Source organism: Myxocyprinus asiaticus, chromosome 29 (assembly GCF_019703515.2).
Source record: "Myxocyprinus asiaticus isolate MX2 ecotype Aquarium Trade chromosome 29, UBuf_Myxa_2, whole genome shotgun sequence".
NCBI classification, from domain to species: domain Eukaryota; kingdom Metazoa; phylum Chordata; class Actinopteri; order Cypriniformes; family Catostomidae; genus Myxocyprinus; species Myxocyprinus asiaticus.
In genome coordinates this window covers 5,356,506-5,376,117 of record NC_059372.1, presented here as the reverse complement: position 1 = coordinate 5,376,117, position 19,612 = coordinate 5,356,506, and the positions used below count along the sequence as shown (strand labels likewise).

The 19,612-nt window shown below is 40.8% G+C and overlaps 1 protein-coding gene across 2 annotated transcripts in view; it reads left to right on the top strand.

The window, feature by feature from the left end:
• The window catches only part of LOC127420307 (gastrula zinc finger protein XlCGF26.1-like), a 60,745-nt gene that overhangs the window by 28,207 nt on the left and 12,926 nt on the right, over positions 1-19,612 (top strand). The window contains exon 2 of one of the 2 annotated variants that reach the window (XM_051662499.1): positions 8,764-9,244. The exons of the other annotated variant lie outside the window; for it this stretch is intronic. Coding sequence (XP_051518459.1) covers positions 8,764-9,244 — 481 coding nt within the window. The remainder of the gene's footprint in view (positions 1-8,763; positions 9,245-19,612) is intronic. 2 annotated transcript variants of the gene reach the window in all.

The following is a 19,612-nucleotide window of genomic DNA, read 5'->3' as shown; positions in this document are numbered from 1 at the left end:
AGGGGTGGTAGTCAACGTCTTTTACTCACTGAGCTACCCAGGCCCCCAAAACTCATTTTTTAACCAATCCACAGATTTCATATTAGCAAACTATAGATTTGGCAAGTCGTTTAGGACATCTACTTTGTGCATAACACAAGTAATTTTTCCAACAATTGTTTACAGACAGAATGTTTCACTTTTAATTGACTATATCACAATTCCAGTGGGTCAGAAGTTTACATACACTAAGTTAACTGTGCTTTCAAGCTGCTTGGAAAATTCCAGAAAATGATGTCAAGTCTTTAGACAATTAGCAAATTAGCTTCTGATAAGAGGTGTACTGAATTGGAAGTGTACCTGTGGATGTTTTTTAAAATTGAACTGTTTGGCCATATTGACCATCGTTATGTTTGGAGGAAAAAGGTTGAGGCTTGCAAGCCGAAGAACACGATCCCAACCATGAAGTATGGGGTTGACAGCATCATGTTGTGGGGGTGCTTTGCTGAAGGAGGGACTGGTGCACTTCACAAAATAGATGGCATCATCAGGAAGGAAAATTATGTGGATATATTGAAGCAACATCTTAAAACATCAGCCAGGAAGTTAAAGCTCGGTCGCAAATGGGTCTTGCAAATGGACAATGACCCCAAGCAAACCTCCAAATGGCTTATGGGAAAATACCTTAAGGACAACAAAGTGAAGGTATTGGAGTGGTCATCACAAATCCCTGACATCAATCCGATAGAAAATTTGTGGGCAGAACTGAAAACTTGTGTGTGAGCAAGGAGGCTTAAAAACCTGACTCAGTTATATGGATTATTTTTATTTAATCATTCAGTTAATCCATTTTTAAACATTTAATTAATATGTATGCAGTATGCAATGATCTAAAAATGATCATTGCATATAAAAAGGCATGTTATATGTTAGATATTTAATCATTCATTTATTGATTTAATTATAATTTACTAAGTTTAATAATCAAAGTGCAAATCAATGGAGAATTACATCCTCTCTCTGTATCTCTCTGTATGACCCTTTCTGTGAATGACCTAGAAGGAGATGTGGGTGTGTTGATACTAAAAGGATGATTTAATGTTTTAATAAGAGCAGAGTCAGGCACTGCCTGGTGTCCGAAAGAGGCAGATGATATATGTGCATTAATAAGTACTAGAAATTAGATGAAACATATGTATGTGGGTGTGCACACATTTCTCCATCTTACAGGAATGTTGTGTGTAACCAACGAGTGTAATAATGGAAATCATTTAATATACTAATCAAATTAATACAGAAAGTTTTATCAATATAAAGTATGTAACCATATGAAGTGATTACAGTTTTTTTTTAATGCATATAAAATTAAATAGTCATGCTTTTGCCACCATTGAAGCAAGTTGGGTCAGATGACCAGCTAGAAGGGAGATGGTGATGATGAACCTAAGGAGAAATAAGATGATTTTATTGGTTGAAGAGGACATTTCCCAAAGAGATAAGGAGAACAGAAAATGTATAAAAATGCATGTTTAGATGCTCCATGGACCATCTCTGCTTTGTTACTCTGTAATTAAAGTCTATTTTTGGAATCAGAACTTTGTTCCTCCGAGAAATCTTTGACTCGACTGAGCTTGTGAGAGTGTTTTTATCTGTGTCTGAAAGTGTGTGTGAAGTGACTGTGAAGAGCGATTGTTTGTATAAGTGTGAATGAGTTCATGAGCCAAGTAGAGGGACTGAAATGTATGATGATTCCTTAGAAAATAATAAGGAACACACAGCATTTGTTTCATGAGCCCTATCATAAAAAGACACAAGGGATGGAGTAAATGTTGTCTAATAAAGAATGTTTGTCTTTTATATGTTGAATGAATGTTGGGAATGAAATCCTGTCTCTTGTGAAAATTTGGAAAGGTATTTTCTTTGTAAATACAGAGAAAACTGAAATCGTTCTGAGATATTAGCTTAGTAGGTTGTTTGGTCATCCTTCAAATTGTAGAATTTGTGATCCAGATAGAGAGACTCAACCTTTGCTGCGTAACTAATGAGGAGTAAATATGTAATTTACAGAAACAAAAATCTATTTAGGCCTATTCTCGACTTTCCATCAATATATGAAGTAGAAGAAATCCAACCATTAGAGGCAGGGAGGGCATGTAAAAGATATCCTGGTTGTATGATAGTGGAGTTAGTACCAATTTTAAAGAATATGGAAGGGTAAATGAAATAATACAAATGCTTAGACAACACAGCTATATCCCATAAAACTAAATGTGCAGGGAAGCAAAAAGTTAACTTTTAGCTGGCTGGACAAAATTTAGCCTTGGGCTGTTCTTTTCATGTCATGAAGGAAGCGTGATATAAGTACAAGTTTAACCAAACTGAGAAAGAGCAGCTGTTGTTATTATTGGACGTGTGCCAGATATAAATCCCAAACCAGACTGTAGCATAGAAGTTTTTTTGACTTCATACAGGGAATTTATACATTCAAGTGGTATAACGGTGCTTAGAGTTAAAGTTCATATCACAGTGAGAAGAATATTGAAATTATAAAGAACTTTAAAGTGATTGAATTTCATTTGGGAAATCACATTACCTGGACAAATAATAAAGCTTTGAGTCCAGTGTATCACTTTAAACTAAAGTCAACTAAGCAACTGGATTTTAAACCAAGGTTGTATTGAAGATAAGTGTTGTTACATTACGATAAGGTATAATCATGGCAAACACTCCAGTGAATATACTAAAATCTAGAAATCCACTGTGTAGAGAATTGATTGATAAAATCTCAAAGAAATGGGAGAGAAATTAGTAATAATAAAAAAGGTGAAACTGAGTAATAAGAAAAATGTTTCCAAAACCAAATTCTATTTTGTAGCTTGAGTATGAAAAGCAAACCTTAAATGTGAAAATGTCAAATGTGTCTGTTTTATGTTCTGTCTGGTCCAGTTTATGAGATCCAGAGTGTTATCATTATATGTTGCCTTGATGTTTATGTTACACTCATTATGATAATTTTTCCCTTTATTATGGAAATGATGTTTGGTAAAATTCCAGAAGAATTTAAGTTTTTATGTGTTTCCATATTTCCATTTTTATGAGGTTTTAGATGAAGCCTGAGAAAATAAAGGAAATAAGAAAAGCTTCAATTCAGGAACAGGGGTTATGTTAAAAGAAGTGATTTTTAAGTACCAAAAATTAAAGTATTTTTGTTTTAAGAGGAAATTGATCTTTACTTTGGAGATTTTGAGAATAACATTTTGAACAATCTTAAATTAAACACTGTAAAGTCTTGATATCTAAATGGAAAAAGAAAACTTGATAATTTGTTTTGTTTTTCATTTTCCTATGTGTTTAAGTATGTCTGGGGAACAAATTTATATGTGAGTTGCAACTTTATCGGTGTAAACTTGATCAACCAACAAAAATAAGGTAGGTAGATTTTATTATTTTGTTAGGGATTGTCTGGTGGACAGATTGAGTGAGATGCTGTTAACGCCCTGAATAAAAAGAGGCCTAAGACACCCCGCGCTCTGTAAGGAGAGTGAGCGGGAGTGGTTACACCCCGTACTCCGTAAGGAGAGCTGGCAGGAGTGGTTCTGACAGTCCACGCTTCTGTTCTAGTCCTCACTTAGAGTCTTTTTTAAGAATCTAGCAGTGGCTAGATGTCACATAGAGTGTGGTATTATGATTAGAATGTAAGGATATCCTTGAGACATCGGAAACATCCATGAGGATGGCGCTCAAGTGATAGTGTGCGGACTTATGAGAAAACTCGTCTCTCTTGATGTCTTCACTCAGACAGGGGCACCCCGAATTTAGGAAAGATAGATAGCAGATAACGAAAAGACACAGATAATTAAAATACATTTTTCCCTACCTGATACACAGTATTGTATATCGTAACATATAAAAACAATGTCCAGTTGTTTTCAGATACTTCATGAGTATAAATACCTTCCCTCTCTATAAGATCAAACTGTATGGATGGATATTCCTTTGAACAAACAAACATGAAGACAAAATAGCATTCAAAACAGTGTGGGATATAATTGTGGAGAAGCACAAATCTGGGGAAGGATACAAGGCAATTTCAAAGGCTATGAACATGTCTCTAGAAATGTAACAATAAAAATGAGTTTGCAACAACGAGCTGAAAGAAGCCGATCCATTTGTTTGTGCAACACGTGAATATGACCTAGTTTCCAACCACTTTTCACGCTGTTTTGTTATCGACAAAGTGAAAATGCGTAAACAAATGTTTGTGAAATTTTCCGTCTTCTGCTTGTTTCCATTCAAATGGACTTCTATCGATAAAAACTGTGTGCGTGATGACGTCATGCTTAAAAAAAAACACTTTGACGCATACGTTTTGGTTTATCGCAAAAGAAATCTGCCCTTAAGCCGTTTCCATACAGAAATGTATGTATATTGCTAATTGTGTACCTTTTGCCTCCCAGATGTCCCTAATTTTTTTGCCCCTGGAGTCTTTGTAAAATGAGGAGAGTATTCAGACAATTCATTGAAATTAGCCAGCTTACTGTAATTTTAATTTCACAAATAAATGCAATCAGAAGACGAGGAATTGCAATCAAAAGTGAACAGTTGCCCTCCTGATAGGACTGTAATATTGGTCCTGATGTTGCGCCTATCACAGGTTGCCACCAGTTTCGACCCGAAAGCGAATCGTCATGGCCCTGCTCAAGCTGGCAATCTGCACCAAGTAGTGGGGGAAACTTTCGGTCTTAGTATAAGGATCATCTATCGATGTGTATATGCGGTGTGCACAGCTATTAAAGTAAAACTGATGCGGTGTAATATCAGGGTTTACATATATGATACATTCCTGATATTCAATAGGCTATTTTTAACAATCATCTAATCTAAAGCATTGCCATCACAACTGCATTATTTCTTGCATATTTGTCCAGCAACTTTTAACGACCACCTGAACTTGATTTTCATCTAAAATTAATTTTAGTGTCATAATGCAATTTACATTTTCTGAAGAAGCTCAGCAAATGTGATCCATGTTAAAGAAGGTTAGATTTAAAATATTTTAAAGTTTTAAAATATTCAAAAGCTAGTTTTTTAAAATAGTTTTCATTGGACAAATAGTTCTGATAGTTTATAGTCTTGAATATAGTCATTCAGCTGACTTTTTTTATCTACAGAACAGGGTAAGGCTAATTTATGTTTGTGTTAAAAAAAGGCAATTATATAGGCCTAACAATATTATTTTTTCGTTTGGTAAGGCATTTTTTTAATTGAATGCTTTATTCATTTGGTAATTTATTTAATTTAATACAGGGAATTTTGCCGCCATTTTTTTAAAAGTAAGCTAAACAATGATTTTATAGAATTGGGCTATGTTAATGTTACAAAAAAGCAAACTGAAGCTTTTCTCCAAGTATTGTGTATTTCTTTTTAATTTAAAACATCTTTGTGCACAGAAATGATATGTTTTTTTGTTTTGTTTTTTATTGTGGGTTAATTCCATGACTGCCACAATCACAAGTCTGAGGCCTTTATGTTTGCAAGCACACATGAACATGATGAACATGCTCCTGAACACTAAATGTTTCTCTTATTTTTGATCTCCCCCATTCATTTTCAATGGCTGGTCATTTTTGACTGGGAACACCACAAGTGTGACTTTGTGCCATTTTGTAGAAATTAAAAGCATTTAAAAACAAACTTCCTGGTTAAACATTAAAGTACACTAGTGTGATAAATAGTACAGAATGTTTTCATACTTTATTTAATATTGTCAAAATTGGGGGAGTCACGTGACGCCATGCGAGGTTCGGGACACTCTGCACACTTTGCTAGTTTTAACACAATTAATGACATAAACAGGAGATATTCAATACACTCTGTTCCATAACTGTTCTAGGAGGACAATATGTCAAAGAATTCAAAAACCTCGGGCTCTGGAGACATTATAAGACACTTATGTACTCAAGATGATACCCTTGAGAAGGCTCTGAGCCCGGGAGCCGATTTGGTCGGAGAAATTAGGGAAATTCTGCGAGAAATGTTGAACATGTTGGCAATTCTGATGAAGGTCGTTGCTGACTTGGAAGATCTTGCTGTAATACGTCGATCGATCACTGCCATGGAGATGAAGTTTTCTGAGGTGGTTACAAGAGTGGGGGATGTCGAGAAACGGATTGATTATCTGGAGTCATCGGAGAGGGAATTAGCTGCTACTCCGCTAGCAACCAAGGTGGATTTGGAGCGTGTCTGGGAGAAATTGGAGGACATGGAGAACCGTAGCCGGTCGAATAACATCCGAATCGTCATAATTCCTGAAGCTGAAGAGGGTCAGGATATGGTGAAATTCCTGGACGGGCTCTTTCCGAATCTGCTTGACATAACAGGCCATAAACTGGAAATCAAGCGAGCTCACAGGGTTCCAGCTCGGCGATCCACTGAGGGAAACAGGACCCGATCAATTTTGGCCAAATTTCTGAAATCATCCAATAAACGTGATTGAAAGAATGCAAGAAACTGTTGCATCAGTGGAAGTTCGCTTTTGCACTGATGTTCTCGGCCAAATTGAGAATAGATGCTAAGGATGGCCGTAAAACATTCACATGTCCCCAACAAGCGATGTCCTTCATAAAGTCAATGGAGTGAGTACGTTATTTTGTGGTACTCACATTGCAGCCGATAGGACCGACTCACTGAGCATTCACTTGACTGTTCGAGGAAACAGCACCTTTTTTGTTTCTTTTTGTGCTGGTTCCGCCTAGCGGCTGGAGATCGTTTTGTGGTGTAACACTCCTTCGGGACTGTTTTATGGATAAATCTGCACGTTCTTTGTGCTTATGCCTCCTATTGGCTGGAGTTTGTTTTGTGGAGTATTTCTTGGAGTGATTAGTTCATTTGTTGCACTGATGTAGCAGCAGAATGGGCCGGCTCACTGAACATTCATTTGACAGTCCGAGGAAACTGAGTGCTGGTTTTCTTTTTCTGTTTATTTGGTTCTGGGGGAAGTTTGGGGTTTGATTGTTGCACTGATGTTGGAATGTGGTCTTTATAATTTTGTTTCTGACACACAATCTATTTTTTCACATATGTCAAAATGTCAAATGTTAATATAAGTGGATTGTCTCTCTCCACGCGGAATGGGTTGGGGTACCCCATAAAAAGAAGGAAGGTTATTTCTCTTCTTAAGTGTAAGAAATATGATATAGTCTTTCTTCAAGAAATGCATCTTTCCCCGCAGGAAGCTGAAAAATCTGGGAAGATATGGGGTGGACATCTTTTCATTAGTGCTGGCTCAAGTAAGAGCAGGGGAGTCATTACACTGATAAGTAAGCATCTACAATTCAAATGTCACAAACAGATTAAAGATAAATTAGGAAGAGTCATTATAGTTTTAGCAGAAATTCAGGGGCAAAGTCTTATTTTGTAAAATATTTATGCACCTAATGTTGATGATCAGGGCTTTTTTATAGATATTAAAGGGATGTTGCAAGCCACTGGCACCCCCCATGATATAATATTGGGAGGAGATCTTTAATCTTTTGATGGACTCAGTCCTTGATCATAGTGAAGCAAAAGTGTGCAGCCCCCTAGAGCAACACTGATGCTTCACAGGATGTGTAAAAATCTCTAAAGACCCGAGGTATGCGCTTAAGGGTTAAATTGAGTTTAAAAGTCTTTGAAGAAAATAATTTCTATAAGAATCTGTCTATATCACAATTCAATCACATATCATTAAAAAATTTATACATTAATAGATATAACAAATTCAGCAAATTGCACGGTTTTGTAAGTGTGGGTCTCAGGTAAACACAACAAATATCTTATTTTGGTCCTAAGCCAATAAAGATCAAGAACCCTTGCCATAAATACATCTATCTGTTATCACAAATAGATCTACACATTTCTGATATCAATTTCACAATTATATAAATAATTAAATGTTTTGGTTATTTGTACATTCACTTGTCTTGCCTGTGATTACATTTTGTCTGCCATCACTATTAAAACCCATCTGATAAACTGAAGATTTGTCTAGTGTTTTAACAGTAGCATGTGCACGTAAAATATTTCCATTCATATTATAAAGATATTTTATTGATACATTTATTTATTTATTGTAAAAAGCGATGTTATGATGTATATAAAACCCGAAAGGTTTCCTAAACTCATCCACACTCCAGTCCAGTAGTTGGCGGGAAATCACCAGAAGTTGTTTTGCAAACCTTCATGAAACACAAGAAGAACTCACAGTTTGAGCACTCAGTGCGGTACATGTTTTATGTGTTTTATTTAAGTTATGCATTTAAAATTGTATATTTTGTCTGTGCATGTTGTTTTTCCCCACTTTGTGACGGACGCTTTAAAATATTAAGTTTCAGGAAAAATAAGTAGAAATCTGAGAATATCATGTTTAATTTCTGATGTATGAATTCTTTAAATCCATCAACTGATTGTAAATTATTTCAATGAAGGCGATTATATGTTGAATAAAACTTGTTAAAGGCTAATATCCGATACTGCTGTCAGGAAAATCAAACCAAACACAAAGCACACATTTATATAATCTCAGAAACATTTATTTTGTTTTACAGAGCTGTTCGTGTTGTTTGTGTTTATATTTTCATCATGAGAGAGCTGAAGAAAGAGGTGACGTCACTGAAGACAAAGCTGATGGAGAGAGAGGACAGGTTACAGGTTAAACATTCATTTCATCCTTAAAGTTGAGATTGTAAGCTTTCAAATGATGTGATATGATGAACGGTACAGATGTGATTGTGTTGTGTTTGTCAGGAGCTGGAAAAGGTTTCCTGTCAATCTTCAGTGTGTGTGACTGATGGGACCTCCACAGAATGTCAGGATTCAGTGTGGAGCGGCAGAGATCAGTCCACACCACAGCGACTGCTGGACAAACTCTCTGAACAGAGATCCAGAGACACACAGGACTCACAGCTCACTTTACTCTGTTCTACTGATGGTAATCAGGGTGATCAAACCTCCACAGAGTCTCTGACTTCTGTCTGTAACGCTGGAGAACAGCAGATGCTGCAGACACCAGTGAAGATTGAAGTGAAACTGGAGGAGATAAAAGAAGAGGAACAACAGAGTAATGAAGATGATGATCAAACCTCCACAGAGTCTCTGACTTCTGTCTGTAACGCTGGAGAACAGCAGATGCTGCAGACACCAGTGAAGAATGAAGTGAAGCAGGAGGAGATAAATGAAGAAATCACAGCAGAGGAAGATCAGAGAGATTATGATTTTATTTCTTCAGGTATGTTTTTTCCTGTAATGTTTTAAATATTTATGACAATCGACTGTCATGTCAGAATCTGTTACAAGAAAGACGACTAAATCACTCAAAAGTTGCATTAAAAAGTTCTCCGATTTATTGTCGTTTTTGAAGTGATCGGTTTTCATTTTTATTTTTTGCAATTCCACAGAAATGTCAACCATAAAATAGAAAAATAATGTTTTGAGCAAGGAAACAAATTAACAAAACCCATTTTAAATTGTTCATTTAGGTCTATATTTGACCCTATTATATCGCTATACACTGATGAGACAAAACATTATGACTACTCACAGGTGAAGTGAATAACGCTGATCATCTCCTAACAAGGCCACATGTCAAAGTCTAGGTAAATTAGATGGTAAGCAAACAATCAGTTCTCATAGTCAACGTGTTGAATGCAGGAGAAATGGGAAGGAATAAAGACCTGAGCGACTTTGACAAGGGCCAAATTGTTATGGCCAGATGACGGGGTCGAGCATCTCTGGAACGACAAGGCTTGTGGTGTGCTCCCGGTCAGCATTGTTGAGTATCTACCGATAGTGGTCCTAAGAGGGACAAACCACAAACTGGCAACAGGGTGTTGGGCGGTTACTAGACTTGTCACGATATAATTTTCTCACCAGTGCGGTGTTCACGATCAAACTGACTAACACGGGTATTACTGCTGGTTGGATGCTAAGTGGTACTATGGGGTATTTTCATTAAGCAGTAGCCTACACAATAATGCAAGGCAGTTGATTTCAAATTATGAACTTTCTTTTTTATTTATATTAACTAAAAATTCTAATGAAACTGGAAAAAAACAATTTGAAATTAAAATTGTGTTTTTCAACTTTCTGAAAGATGGCTTTTCAACAGTTGTGAAGGGCAGCATCTCTTTGGCAACAAGCCTACGTCATCCGTGCATTCTCTACCGGTCGGGTATTTCGTTGTCCGGGCAAACACAGTTGTCAGAAGTTTACGTACACTTAGGTTGAAGTCATTTTTTAACCACTCCACAGATTTCGTATTAGCAAACTATAGTTCCCTTACGACTCTGTACACTCAACATTGCGTAGCAACAGATATGGGGAATACCTGCTTATATGACCTAGTTGAAGCCTCTCTACAATAACGCCAATATTCTAATATTGGCTGAGGTGTTTGAGCCCCGCCTGTTTTGGCGCAAAACTGTCCACTATTAAAACAGGTGCACAAACACCATTTCCTCAGAATTTCTTCAAGACAGTGATCATCTCTTGTCTAGAAGCCCTCTACCTTTGCCATTGAAGGGGAGACTTTCCGCTCCCCTGCAGTGCTCCGGCGAACATCACACCGCCTCTCCGATTGACGCTTCGTTGGTGAACGGGCCTCAGCATCCTTATTCCCTGCAGCGCTTCGGCAGGGTTTGTGTATCATTAGAAAGCAATTGTGTATTGTATATTGTGTGATATAAATATATATTAATATTATCTAAAAGAGTCACTTACGTGTTTGCGTCTTTTTAAAGATGCCGTTCCTTAAGTGTTTCTTGGGCGAGAGGCACATCCCGCCGTCATATCAGCATGAGAGCTGCGTTTACTGTCTGGGCCGTGCCCGCGCAGAGACAGCTCACATGGAGACAGACTGTCCTCACTGTGAGGGCATGAGTCCCAAGACGCTTGGCTCGTGAATCGCCCTCGTTTTGAGGAACGATTCGGCCTCACACGCCCTCTCACCTGACTCTTCTGTGATACATGAGGATTCACACGAGGAGGCACGGTGCGGCCGCGTGGTCGAGTAGGATGACTTTGAGGTGGTCCTCGTGGTGGCACACGGACCATGAGCCCCTCAATCTCTCCGAAGCACATATTTCCTGATACACTATGTGCAAGTTGAGCTCCGACCTTCTGAAAGAGTGGGCGGCCTCGTCTTGTGCAGCGGTTCTGATACTGGGGATGATAATGACGAAATCATGTCTCTCGCTACATCAGGCGAGTGGTCAGTGGAGGATGCTGCCACCCCTCCTTCCAGCAAAGGAGAGGAACGTGCATGCGCCACTGACAGGGAGATGCTCCGTGTCCTTACAAGGGCAGTCGAAGAGCTTCACCTTTAGTGGTCTCCCCCAGAGGAACCTGAACAGTCTCGCCTTGATGAATGGTTCCTGCAGTCTGGACGCTGTCAAACGGTAGCATCCCGCAAATCTTCCCCATTCTTCCCCGAAGTTCATAACGAGCTATCTAAGTCCTGGCGCGCACCCTTCTCGGTGCACTCGCGCAGTGACGGCATCCTCTTTAATGTGGATCATGGGGAAGAAAACAGTTATGCCCAATTACCCCCTGTGGAGGAAGAGGTAGCGGCACACCTCTGCCCAGCGAGTAACAGGGCGTGGAAATCACGCCCCACAAATCCTTCCAAACCGTGTCGACAAACGTCCACACTGGCGGGAAAAGCTTACTCAGCGGCAGGACCAGCTGGATCAGCACTCCACACAATGGCGGTGCTCCAGGTGTTTCAAGCCAAGCTCCTCAGGCAAATGGACGAGCACGGCTTCGATCCAGAGACCTACATAGAGCTCCGCACCGCTACAGACTTAGTGCTGCATACCACAAAACTCACTGGCAGTTCTGGATCGACATACAGGTGCATCTCAATAAATTAGAATGTCGTGGAAAAGTTCATTTATTTCAGTAATTCAACTCAAATTGTGAAACTCGTGTATTAAATAAATTCAGTGCACACAGACTGAAGTAGTTTAAGTCTTTGGTTCTTTTAATTGTGATGATTTTGGCTCACATTTAACAAAAACCCACCAATTCACTATCTCAAAAAATTAGAATACATCATAAGACCAATAAAAAAAACATTTTTAGTGTATTGTTGGCCTTCTGGAAAGTATGTTCATTTACTGTATATGTACTCAATACTTGGTAGGGGCTCCTTTTGCTTTAATTACTGCCTCAATTCGGCATGGCATGGAGGTGATCAGTTTGTGGCACTGCTGAGGTGATATGGAAGCCCAGGTTTCTTTGACAGTGGCCTTCAGCTCATCTGCATTTTTTAGTCTCTTGTTTCTCATTTTCCTCTTGACAATACCCCATAGATTCTCTATAGGGTTCAGGTCTGGTGAGTTTGCTGGCCAGTCAAGCACACCAACACCATGGTCATTTAACCAACTTTTGGTGCTTTTGGCAGTGTGGGCAGGTGCCAAATCCTGCTGGAAAATGAAACCAGCATCTTTAAAAAGCTGGTCAGCAGAAGGAAGCATGAAGTGCTCCAAAATTTCTTGGTAAACAGGTGCAGTGACTTTGGTTTTCAAAAAACACAATGGACCAACACCAGCAGATGACATTGCACCCCAAATCATCACAGACTGTGGAAACTTAACACTGGACTTCAAGCAACTTGGGCTATGAGCTTCTCCACCCTTCCTCCAGACTCTAGGACCTTGGTTTCCAAATGAAATACAAAACTTGCTCTCATCTGAAAAGAGGACTTTGGACCACTGGGCAACAGTCCAGTTCTTCTTCTCCTTAGCCCAGGTAAGACGCCTCTGACGTTGTCTGTGGTTCAGGAGTGGCTTAACAAGAGGAATACGACAATTGTAGCCAAATTCCTTGACATGTCTGTGTGTGGTGGCTCTTGATGCCTTGACCCCAGCCTCAGTCCATTCCTTGTGAAGTTCACCCAAATTCTTGAATCGATTTTGCTTGACAATCCTCATAAGGCTGCGGTTCTCTATGTTGGTTGTGCATCTTTTTCTTCCACACTTTTTCCTTCCACTCAACTTTCTGTTAACATGCTTGGATACAGCACTCTGTGAACAGCCAGCTTCTTTGGCAATGAATGTTTGTGGCTTACCCTCCTTGTGAAGGGTGTCAGTGATTGTCTTCTGGACAACTGTCAGATCAGCAGTCTTCCCCATAATTGTGTAGCCTAGTGAACCAAACTGAGAGACCATTTTGAAGGCTCAGGAAACCTTTGCAGGTGTTTTGAGTTGATTAGCTGATCGGCATGTCACCACATTCTAATTTTTTGAGATAGTGAATTGGTGGGTTTTTGTTAAATGTGAGCCAAAATCATCACAATTAAAAGAACCAAAGACTTAAACTACTTCAGTCTGTGTGCATTGAATTTATTTAATACACGAGTTTCACAATTTGAGTTGAATTACTGAAATAAATGAACTTTTCCACGACATTCTAATTTATTGAGATGCACCTGTATATGGATGACCCTCTCAGAAATGAGTGATAAGGAAAAAGCCACTCTTTTGGATGCTCCAGTGTCTCCAGCTGGCCTCTTTGGTGGCTCTGTGAATAAGTTTGCTGAGCATTACATCGCGACTCAGCAGCAGTCACATGCTATGGGACACTTTATGCACAAGTGGAGTATATCACAGCCAGTTTGCCCTCGCTCTGTTTCGAGCCAGCCCCCAACTAAAAGCCCCATACCTGCTGCCTCACCAGCACCTGCATATCATCATGCGCAGCAAAAGTGCTCCTGATGGGCACAACCCTTTGAAGCGGAAAGCAGAGCCCACAGTTCCCTCCGGGTCTGCTACAAAAAAGGCTTGATTGGAGACACAAAACACTGTTCCCCATCTTGTTGTCGGGAAAGGAATATTGTTGTTCACAATATTGTTCAAAATGTTGTTGCTGTGTCTTACACTCAAATAAATGCAATAAAATGCAAAAAAGAATACAGCACTCCTTGCAAATGCACGAGATGCTCACACATTCTCAAAAAAGAGCCCTTTTCCTCTTCAAAGCACACACATTATGCGCAACCACTTCCCTATAGTGAGCTTCGCATTATATCATACAGTGAGCAAACCAAATTGTCCTATTACACGGATGTGTGGCGAGCCCTAACGGGTATTTCAGAATGGGTGCAAAAAAAATCGAACATGGTTATACGATCCAATTTGCACGCCGGCCACCCCGTTTCAACACCGTTCTGTATTCCACTGTTTCACCTGAAGACGCGCCAGTGTTACGAGCCGAAATACATAATCTCATCGTGAAAAACGCAATAGAGATTATGCCAAATTTTCAAGCACATAAAGGATTTTACAGACGTTATTTTCTTGTTCCAAAGAAAGATGGCGGACTTCGGCCAATCCTGGATCTGAGACATTTAAATTGCGCACTCATAAAGCGCCCATTCAAAATGATTATTAGAAACGGACCTTATCACATGTACGGCCACACAATTGGTTTGCGTCGATAGATCTGAAGGGTGCATACTTTCGTGTCCAAATTGTACGACATCACTGGATGTTTTTGAGATTTGTATTCGAGGGAAAAGCGTATCAATTCAAAGTCCTGCCCTTCAGACTGTCTCTGCCTCCTCGCACATTCACGAAGTGTATCGATGCGGTTCTCACCCCTTTGAGACTGAGCGGCGTACGCATCTTGAACTACCTCGATGATTGGCTGTTACTGGCACAATTAGAGGCTCTGTTATGCCAGCACAGAGACTTACTGCTTCAGCATCTAAACACCTTGGGCCACAATGTGAACTGGGCGAAGAGCACACTCTCCCCCAGCCAACAAATCTCCTTTTTGGGAGTCCACCTCGACTCCACGAGAGGGTGCGCGCACCTCACGAGCGAGCTCGTTCAGGCCATTCTATAGAGTCTGTCTCAGTTCAAACTGGGGAGAACACTTCCACCGAAGCTGTTTCAGAAAGCCGTCATTCCATTAGGTCTCTTACACATGAGACCTCTGCAGTGCTGGCTGAAGCACCATGTGCCACAACTTGCTTGGTGCCAAGGGTGCATGCACATGACTATATCCCGCCGCTGTATAGCTGCTTTAGCACCATGGACAGCTCTTGCATTTTACCAGCGAGGGATTGCGCTGGGGCAAGTTGTCAGGCAGAAAGTGGTGACTACGGATGGTTCCAACACAGGTTAGGGGGCGGTGTGCAATGGATGTCTGACTTTCGGCACCTGGACGAGACAAAGAATGTGTGGCACATCAACCACCTAGAGCTATCATCTGTATTTCTAGTCTTAAAGGCTTTTCAGTCAGAAATAGCGAGCTGTCATGTCCTGGTTCGCTCAGACAACATGACAGTTGTGGCATATATAAACCGCCAAGGCGGAATTCATTCACCACCACTGTTGAGACTGACACGCCGCTGCCTCCTATGGAGCAAGCATCATCTCCTCTCCCTGAGAGCGACATATGTCCCAGGCCGCCTGAATTACGGTGCAGACCTACTGTCACGCCAAGGGGTGATACCAGTCGAATGGAGACTTCATCCTTTAAACTGTTTTGAGAATTTGGAAAATATTCGGCAAAGCAGAAATCGATCTATTTGCCTCAGTGGAGAATGCCCACTGTCCCCGCTGGGAGCAGATGCAATGGCACACAAATGGCCAAATATGCGTTTCCCCTGGTATGCCTGATTCAGCCTGTCATATGCAAAGTCCGAGAGGACAAGGAAATGATTCTATTAGTTGCGCTAAAATGGCCCAGCCAGCCATGGTTTCCAGAAATGATGGAGATGCTGTACAGCTCGCCATGGGAAATACCGCTGAGGAGGCATCTCCTCTCTCAAGTGCAAGGCACAATCCTGCATCCACAGCCACAGTTGTGGAACCTGCATGTGTGGTCCCTGAACGGGGCACACTAGACGTGCTTGAACTGACGCGTTCAGTCATGAACACCATTTTACAGGCCAAAGCACCATCCACAAGACGCCTCTATGCGCTAAAATGGAAGGTGTTCACTGATTGGTGTCTCTTACATGGGAAAGACCCAGTAAACTGCCTCATTTATGAAATTCTAATATTTCTTCAAGAGTGATTAGACGCAGGACTCACCCCGTCAATGCTTAAAGTGTATGTGGCAACTCTTTCTGCGTATCATGCACAGAAGCCGGCGCCTCTATAGGCAAGCATGATTTAATCATAAAGTTCCTTAAGGGAGCAAGGCGATTAAACCCACCTCGGCCGGCTATAGTCCCGATTTGGGATTTAACTTGCAGGGCCCCCCTTCAAGCCTTTGGACTCTGTTGATTTGCGCATGCTCTCCTTTAAGACAGCACTACTGCTGGCACTGACCTCAGTAAAATGGGTAGGTGACCTGCATGCACTATCAGTCGACAAATCGTGTCAGGAGTTGGGCCCCGGTCTTTCAAGAGCCACTCTCAAACCCAGGAAAGGCTATGTGCCTAAGTTCCTAACCACGGCCTTCAAAGCGCACAGCTTTCAGGCCTTCTTCCCTCCTCCATTTAATTTGGATGAGGAACAATCATTGCATTTGTTATGCCCTGTACAGGCAGTACATGCATAAGTTGAGAGTTCTTGCCAGTTCAGACTGTCTGATCAGCTCTTTTTTCTTTTCTTTTTTTTTTCTTTTTTTTTTCTCCCAATGTGCTTTTATGTCCTCGTGGTCGCGTAGTGATTCACCTCAATCCGGGTGGCGGAGGACGAATCCCAGTTGCCTCCATGTCTGAGACCATCAATCCGTGCATCTTATCACGTGGCTTGTTGAGCGCGTTGCCACGGAGACATAGCTTCACGCCATCCACCGCGGCATCCACGCACAACTCACCATGCGCCCCACTGAGAACAAACCAAATTATAGCGACCACGAGGAGGTTACCCCATGTGACTCTACCCTCCCTAGCAACCGGGCCAATTTGGTTGCTTAGGAGACCTGGCTGGAGTCACTCAGCATGCCCTGGGATTCGAACTAGCGAACTCCAGTGGTGGTAGCCAGTGTCTTTACCACTGAGCTACCCAGGCCCCCTTGATCAGCTCTTTATATGCTATGGAGGATGCACAAAAGGAATGTCCGTCTCCAAGCAAAGGCTCTCTCACTGGATTGTTGATGCAATTGCCCTGGCTTATGAGTCGCAGGGTAACACTTGCCCAATTGGTGTTAAATCACACTCAACTAGAGGCATGGCCCCCTCATGGGCATGGAAGAATGGTGTGTCTTTACACCGCGAGGTATGTTTTACAGCAGGATGGTCCTCTCAAAACACATTCGCAAGGTTTTACAACATAGACGTAACGTCTCTTTCTACACAAGTCCTCTCAGTTTAGAGCACTTGCTATTCATTGGCCAAATATATATACTTATGCCGCTCCCTTTAAGTACGGGCTCCTCATCATTTACACAACCGTCTGAATGCAGGCCATTATAATTTACCATAAAGTCACAAGCACTGTCATTATAAATAAACTCCCTTCCCAACTGGGTTCATAAGGAGTTAATTCATACTATATGACTATAGTTCATATATTGTTATGAGTGCTCCCCTCCTGACCAACTTGAGGATCACTTACTGTGGCATACTCATGTTGGTCGCCATCCCATGAGACTGCGGCATCATGTTCCTCTCTGGGAAGTTATGTCATGTAGTGCGGCGTGATGGGATTCTGTTCCCCATATGCATTGCTAGGCAATGTCGAGTGTACTGAGTCTTAAGGGAACATCTCGGTTACCTACGTAACCTTGGTTCCCTGAGACGAAGGGAATGAGACATTGCAAACACTAGCCGCACTACAGGACTCAGGGTTCTTGAGGTACAAGCGATGCGCTCCTTGTTCTCAGTAAGAAATTCTGAGGAAATGGTGTTTGTGCTCCTGTTTTTATAGCAGACAGTTTTGCACCAAAACAGGCGGGGCTCAAACACCAATATTTTGTTAATATTATGTACTGCACTGTAGCATTTGATAATTTTAGCATGAGCATGACACAACGAACTGATGCAAAGTGCGAGAAGCGGAGTGTCCGTCTGTGCGCGTTTATGATGTGAGCATCTGCCACTGACTCTGCACCATCTACACAATGGACGGCACTAAACAAATAACGTTCAGAGAACATTCAAATGAAGATCGCATTGGATATATTAATTTGGAACTATATCAGATTGCAGGGGTATTTTTTAGCCCAGAGCCTCTGTTAATTTCCGACCCTGGATGGAACTAGAGATGGAGATGAGAGATGTAACAGGTGTTTTAGTGTCTCTCTTCATTATGCAGCTGGTACATTACACAAAGTATATTAGCTATTTCTGCCTTTCTTGCAAATGTGCTGCATTATGAAAAATGAGGGAGCGCTAGGATATGAAAGGTGTTCGCCGTCACGCACTTGCAATGTTAACAGCTTTGTTGATTATAAACAGGAACGATATACTTTTATCGCATCGCTCACTTACGGAGACGTGGTATAACACCATTTGCATGTCGAATTAACAGGTTTAGAAAGGTTTATACATCTGTAACATCAAATTTCAGTACCTATGCGACAAAGCACTTGTTCACTTTACGCGCTCACACTTCTGACACTGCTGACAGCTGCACGACAGCAAGAGAGGGCGAGACAGAGTGGATTTATTTGCACAGCTTCAGAAATTACAGTTTCATACAAAAACATGTTTATTGATTTGATTTGTTCATCTGTGTCTATTGGTTTAGTAATATAGGGATTAATTTGCAGCTGCACTGTAAAGTGAATAAAAGTGTGTGGGAATTTCCCGCATTATGAACGAGGAAATTGCAGGAATTATTAAAATTGTGCGCAATAGCCGCAATCCCGTGCAGAATTTCAGGCTCTGCAAACTGTTTTATATTAAAATATTAAAGTTGCCCTGGTTCCCCTCCTTTAGAATTTCATTATATTTAAAAAAAAAACATTACTCTGCAATCTGCTAAATTAATGCAATGAAAAGCTGCATCAATAGCTTTTCTTTTTTTTCACTCTTGGGCCAAATCAATGTTGGCCCGCGGGCCCTAGTTTGGGCATCTCTGCTTTAGAAAATAAGCCAATTAGCCTATCAGTAGCTATCAGTAACCTATCAGTAGCAAGTATAAACACCATGGGAACACCATGAGACACATTCTGTCTCCTAGAGATGAATGTAGTTTGGTTCGAAAAATGCAAATCAATCCCAGAACAACAGCAAAGGACCTTGTGAAGATGCTGGATGAAACAGGTAGACAAGTATCTATATCCACAGTAAAACGAGTCCTATATCGATATAACATGAAAGGCTGCTCAGCAAGGAAGAAGCCACTGCTCCAAAACTGCCATAAAAAAGCCAGACTGCAGTTTGCCAGTGCACATGAGGACAAAGATCTTACTTTTTGGATAAATATCCTCTGGTCTAATGAAACAAAAATTTAACTGTTTGGCCATAATGACCATAATTATGTTTGGAGGAAAAAGGGTGAGGCTTGTAAGCCGAAGATCACCATCCCAACCGTGAATCATGAGGGTGGCAGCATCATGTTGTGGGGGTGCTTTGCTGAAGGAGGGACTGGTGCATTTCACAAAATAGATGGCATCACGAGGAAGGAAAATTATGTGGATATATTGTAGCAACATCTCAAGACATCAGCCAGGAAGTTAAAGCTCGGTCGGA